The sequence below is a fragment of the Physcomitrium patens genome, chromosome 16, assembly GCF_059467195.1.
Source record: "Physcomitrium patens ecotype Gransden chromosome 16, ASM5946719v1, whole genome shotgun sequence".
NCBI lineage: Eukaryota > Viridiplantae > Streptophyta > Bryopsida > Funariales > Funariaceae > Physcomitrium > Physcomitrium patens.
This window is the reverse complement of record NC_143425.1, coordinates 9,081,983-9,087,982: the sequence shown is the minus strand read 5'-3', so window position 1 is coordinate 9,087,982 and position 6,000 is coordinate 9,081,983. Positions and strand designations below refer to the sequence as shown.

The 6,000-nt window shown below is 37.4% G+C and overlaps 1 protein-coding gene across 10 annotated transcripts; it reads left to right on the top strand.

Annotated features, from left to right (window-relative positions):
• Nucleotides 1-1,755: 1,755 nt before the first annotated feature.
• LOC112293105 (uncharacterized) lies at nt 1,756-5,972 on the top strand. 10 transcript variants are annotated; one of them, XR_016507079.1, is made up of 5 exons: nt 2,450-2,809; nt 3,715-3,826; nt 4,114-4,496; nt 5,101-5,174; nt 5,640-5,972. XR_016507079.1 is itself a non-coding variant. In XM_073539441.2 (4 exons), exons 3-4 carry the CDS (start codon nt 2,595-2,597, stop codon nt 3,230-3,232), a joined length of 411 nt encoding a protein of 136 aa, XP_073395542.1. In that variant the 5' UTR covers nt 1,775-1,904; nt 2,195-2,232; nt 2,507-2,594; the 3' UTR covers nt 3,233-3,330. The 10 variants fall into 10 exon arrangements, 6 of the variants coding, with proteins under 6 accessions (XP_073395552.1, XP_073395551.1, XP_073395542.1 ...); XM_073539441.2 differs by lacking the exons at nt 3,715-3,826; nt 4,114-4,496; nt 5,101-5,174; nt 5,640-5,972 and adding exons at nt 1,775-1,904; nt 2,195-2,232; nt 3,135-3,330 and having other exon boundaries at nt 2,507-2,907; XR_016507080.1 differs by lacking the exons at nt 4,114-4,496; nt 5,101-5,174; nt 5,640-5,972 and adding exons at nt 1,874-2,039; nt 2,195-2,232 and having other exon boundaries at nt 2,420-2,809; nt 3,135-3,917.
• Nucleotides 5,973-6,000: the final 28 nt, after the last annotated feature.

Here is a 6,000-nt window from a genome sequence, read left to right as displayed (position 1 = left end):
TCAAGTTCTCTTTTAAAAACATCCACTTCTTTTTACTATCTTACACTTGATCATATATATTATGAAAAATCACAAACAAGCATTTTTAAAATCATAACAAAGAGAGATACAAGAAGATTTTGTTGGTTTAAATTTTAATTTCTAAAAAGATATATTTTGTACATTCTTTGAATAAAAAAGTAATACTAATTATGCAAGTTTTCTTGATTATGTCTACTTTAAAGATATTATTTTATAGATGATTATCTTTAGAAATGTTTGAATAGACCATCTTGTCCCTACTTATTCATTCTTAAGCACATGCCTTGTCTTCAAGACATGTGGTATAAATAAAATCTTTAATTGTAAATAAAAAAAAAACTTAATTTTAAGTAGATAGCATAAATAAGACGTTGTTGTATAAGTAGCAAGTAACTATGTTAGAGTGTATTAGAGAACTTGGAGTTGAATTCTAGAACAAATAATAATTATGATATTAATCATTATTTGATAGTTACTAAGTGTGTTCCTTTATTTTTAGATATAGTAACATATATGCAAGGATTTTAGTTTGGACATAGTTTCTCATATGAGAAATATAGTCTCTCTTCATATAAAGTCCTTTTAGGCCCACTTAAATCTTTAAATAAAATAGATGTCAACTAAAAATGTATATCCTACAATATACATGATTTCTAGATTGTCATATAAATCCCAAAATTATAAAGTGAAATATATTAGGTATTTCATAATCATTCTCATTGTAGAATAGTTTTTAGATGTTTTTTAATATATTACTTTTTAATCAATAAAATTTAAATTAATATTTTATTAAATATTTAATTAAAATTTATCTTAAAATATTTAGTAATAACAATCAAAACATATATAATCTTAAAATTTAATAATAATAAATTTCATTTTAGAGTAACAAATGTGTACATATATATATGCTAATACATGAACTTAATACAATTCTAGTTAGTGAAACTTATGTGTTTTCTAGAATTCTTCTTATTGCTCTAATTGAGGCTCCTCCACATAAACAAATAAAAGATATAGTCATTCAGATGGCTATATTAAGCATCCAATATATTGAAGAATAAATGTTGCAATTTCAACATATATCACAAAATAAATTTGATATACAACTTAGCAAATGGATATTAAGGCTATAAAAATTCTCCAAATGTTTTTCTTAACATTTTGGTATCTTGTTTTGTTGTGTACAAATATTGCATTATCTATTCAAAACTCTTATCTAAAAATTCACACTACTCCTTATTCATCCAAAATAGAAAAAAAATTATAAATTTTGCATAATTACATCCACATGATTAAGATAAAATATTGTCTAATCACTATTTTAAATTTTTAAATTTTTAAATTCTCATCTTATTATTATTATTATTATTATTTTGTGAAAATTGACAGCATAGAAATAATAAAAAAACTATTTCAAACTTGTTGAAATCTTCATAACTCACATATAAGAAAATAAATCTTGTAATCAAGCTTGCAATTGTTATATCTATATATATATATATATATAGATATATATATATACAGATATACACACAAAGTTGGAGACCTCAACCTCGTAGGGTTTCCAAAGAAACCACCAAAATGACCAAAACAAACGCGGAGGAGATGTCAGAAATAAAATAATATGCATCAGTTCAGAGATAGGAAGCCCTGCCAGCTAGGATGCGTTTCGGTCCAGCTCAGCTTGTTAAGGGTTACAGCCAGTGCGAAGAAGAAAGCTGGATGGAGCTGAACGCGGCGAGGAAGAGACGGCGACGATGTCGGTGGGAGTGAGTGCTGGCGATCTGCTCAGCCCCGTCCAAGCTGCTACTTTGCACACTTTTCTCGATTTTTCCGATGGATTTCATCAATACCCAATGTTGTGTTTCATAGCTGTATGGGTGAGAGTTGCATGTTGCTGGGCGGGGATTCTTACGCAGGCAGGCTGCATGGTTGAAACATGGCGTTGAGGATCGAGGGCTAAGTTCTAGGAAAGCTGATGTGGTGGAAGTTTCGGAAGGGTTCGGATTGTGCTGGTATTAGATCAGGAGTCACATGGAATTGTAATGTGTGTAAGATCAGGTTACGGATGTATTGAGGAAGAGAAGCTAGGATTTTTATTTTGTGTGTGTGTGTTTTTTTTTTTTTTTTTTTTTTTTTTTATTACAATGAGCTCATTGGCATTCTGCAGGGAATGATTCAATGTTATGGAGGTGCTGCGTTGGCGAGGTAAGGAAGCCATGTGAAGAAGTTTATCCAGGAACTTATTGCATTTTGATGTTTTGATATTTTTGATTTTTTTAATTCTTGTTTATCGGTTTGTTTATATATACATTAGCGCTTCGGTTCTATTCAATTGGTGGATATCTTCAGGGCACTTGAATTTTCGCAGTTGATGCTCTTGTGGTACCTCCAGAACCAGATGTTTACGTCCTCAAGAATCTATGGAGAGCAAGACTCGGTGAGGGAATGAAGCGAACAATGTATTTGCTCGTCGTCGCAGGTGCTGCAGGAGTTACATTGCTTGAGCTACAATGCAGCGGGGGCCTGGATGGGATGATACGCACAGCAGAGAACCTTGAATTCAACACATGGGCTTTCAAAGGCAAGGAAGGGGAACATGGCCGATGGGAATAAGTGTGTTCGCACATGGAGACCAGGAAGTATTGGACATCCTCAGACCCTCTCTCGGATATTCCAGAATGTACGATGGGGGGAGGAGTGATCAAATTGGTTTACGAGCAGGCAGTGATTTGAAAAATTCCTCTACGGTAGCGAGAGTGAAGCGGGCGTCGCACTCATGGAGGTCTCTTCCCTGCTCGGTAGCATGTATATTGGTGGTATGTGTACTTAGATTGGTGGCCTCAGTTTTCGTCTCTCATGCAATTTCACATGCCCTTCTAGGTGGGTTCCCCCCTTAGTTTTTGTAGCTTCTTGTGAGACTTTGATTCAATAAGCTGCATTTGAATTGACAATTCAAGTCGGCTTTACTATCGCATCCTCTCTTAGTTCATTTTTATACCTTCCGTCTTCAATCAGATGAAGAGAAAGGGTAAAATTCTTCAAATTTACTCATTATTTTTTATGCGGAGTAGAATGCTAGAATTTTTAGTGTTTCGATGTGTGTGTAGGTGATAGAAGTTTTCCTCAAACGAATGAAACGAGTGGGCAGCGATCGGGCCCTGGTTTGTGTCGCTCTTTCCAAGATACCGCATTCATGCATTCTTAATTTGATACGAATCACGTCGATATTATCAAGGCCATCCTCTTGGTGTGAGGGATAGGAATTATGCTCGGCTACTGTCTTGTTGACAATGTAGTATCTTCTATGTAAAGACAGTGGCACTCTTGGTTGGATCGACAATGATGCAATACGCAAAAATGTGGGTAAGAATCAGGGTTAGAAAAGGCATGATGTGCAGAAAAAGTCAGAAAGTGGTAGGTTATACAGTGGTAGGTTATATGAGGTCGGGACGAAGTGGTAGAAATTGGAGCTCGCTTTGACGACCGGGTGGATCAGAATGAGGAATTACATCTGGATAGGTTGCTGACTGATCTCGATGAATATGGCGATGACGGAGGTGATCTAGGAGCTGAGAAAAAACTCGAGGGTATTGATAGCAACGATGATTCAATACGGATTTCGAGACTCAAAAGAGAAGTGGATACTTTCCAAACTGATGCTAAGGGCGTCATGGCTGTGACTGACAGACTTGAAGAGCGAAACAGTCAGATCACTTCTGAATTCAATGCTGCGAAGGGTCACATTGCAACTACTGATCACATCGAAGTGGATAGACGGGATGACTCTCAGAAAGCACTTGTGCGTAAGCACCCCAGAGGAAAGAAAAGGCCGCGTATTGCATGTTTGTACATCTTTGCTTGCTAATGACACTTCAATATATTCACACATATATCATTTGCCGTGAGTAGGCATTGCTTTCAAGTACTTCTTCATTGTGCGAGTCATTAGACAACTTGGAAAATTGCTGTCGTATCTTAGTGTTTCATAACCTTGTTTTTTCTAATTGAAGCCAGCTTCCAATCACTCGATGTTGTACACTACCGCACACCATTGGCGATGGTCTCTGACATTTGCAGACTGTGTAGCTCTACCTTGCGAGATTGACTTTCTAAAAAGAACGGAAGAGCTTCAAGAGCATACGGGAGATTCAGGTTTTATAAATATTTCTTTATGTCCAAAGGGAGGAACATCTTCTGGGAGATCCAAATTGGGTGGCAAAGTTCGGAGGTCATCAATCCTTTGCGGAGAGGGAGAGATCTTTTCATGCTGAAGATCAGACATTACAGTGTGAATTCGTCAGGGCTCCGGATGGAGAACGGTGGACTGGGTTCGAGCTAAGCAAGAGAGACAAGGAATATCTCGATACTTTGAGGACTTCAAGAGCCACATTGCAGTCTCTTCTTGCATCTTCGGCGCTTGGGATAATTTGAGGACTCCTACAAACAGGAAAATAAGTTTTGATTCGAGGGTGAGGTATCTCCTTCTGTTTCTGGTCACGCTGTGCTTTAGTCGTTTTAGTTAGAGACAGCTCTTGAAGTGATGTTAAAGCTCTCCTGTGCGGTTTCCAGGTGTCAAGCGACTGTGTGTTTTGTGATGTTCGTGGACTAGAAGAGTTGTGAATGTCATAAATCAGGATGGTCAAGTACCCAATGACAGGGTTTTCTTGGCTTGTGAAAAATCGATGTCTTAAAGAACTTACTATACCAAGATTGACGAAGAAATGGGAAAGTTCCCAAGCTCTTGACACACCGATTATTTCCTAATGCCAGTTTCTAAAACTGCTGCCTTTGTTTGATGCTAGTATATGCTAGTCTCACAGATCCGAAATGCCTCAGAGTATCAAGACAAACCACAGTTGTATTTCATTTTACATTGAGTGGTGCTTTCAAAATGTCGTGCAGTTTTTAGGACCATTGGACTGTCTGTTATACTCATAAAATTGAACAGTTAGTAGGATCTTTCTTCCACTAGTTGTTGACTTGGTGAGTATTGACAGGTATTCCATATGGCTGGATAGCAAACTTCGCCTATATGCTAATCCATTTTTGACATTAGAACGTTTCTAATGGCAGGAGGACTACGAGTATGCTATTTTCAACCATTATTATCGACATTGTGCGTGGGAAGAAGTGGCACAGAACAAAAGGTTGAACAAGTTTAACCACAGCCTCATTGATGAGCAGTTTCAATTCTATCAACGAGAGGAACTTCCACGCTTTAATGTATTGAACCCAAATCGTTACTTACCGAGCCGTAAGGCTTGTAATCAGATTGCACTTTATACGCACTAAAGTTCTTCCTTGTTCCGATGCATTGCTGAAAACCAACCACCGCAGCAATTCCCGTTCTCTAATACTAGGAATTTTTCTTTGCTAGGTTCCGACCGGAACATATTCCAAACATTTGCTCCCGTATATGATGTTTTTGTTGGCATCGTAACCGACACTTACCAACTAGCCCTACTGCAGTGCCTTGACAAAATATGCGCAAATATTACTGGGAGTTGTAGCAGTGCCTCTCGTTATTTTTCATTTTCTCGTCTTTGTTGACAGTTATGAGGTGTTCTCAACTGTAAGAAATGTTGCTCATTTGTCGTTACATGCTCAAACAGATGACCCTGAGGGATCTTTCATAGTCAGCGTGCATTCTTCCATGTCCAATCTTTTCTCTTGACTCTGGTTTAACGAAGTGGAGCGCTACATACCTGGCGATCAGCGTAGCTTTGCTGCCACTTACCCGCATGAGTACTACAAAACGGTTTAGGCTCAAAATGTTCAAGACATAAGAAGACTTCACACAATGAACGTGTTGGATCCTATTTTTAAGCTTCTTTTGTGGAGAATATTCTCTCATTTCTCCTAAAAAGACTTGGTCTTTCCTGACAGTGTGATATCATTTGCAATGAGGATTGCTAGTACAAATTGAAGACCTGTGATTTTTCTCTTTTGTTTCGATGTCCACCCTGAAATGTG

Bases quoted from the DNA above. Each gene is read 5' to 3' on its own strand.
- LOC112293105 (XM_073539441.2), top strand. From the start codon at position 2,595: ATGGGCTTTCAAAGGCAAGGAAGGGGAACATGGCCGATGGGAATAAGT. The intron at 2,908-3,134 runs GTGGGTTCCCCC...ATGTGTGTGTAG, and splicing joins AATTTCACATGCCCTTCTAG to GTGATAGAAGTTTTCCTCAA.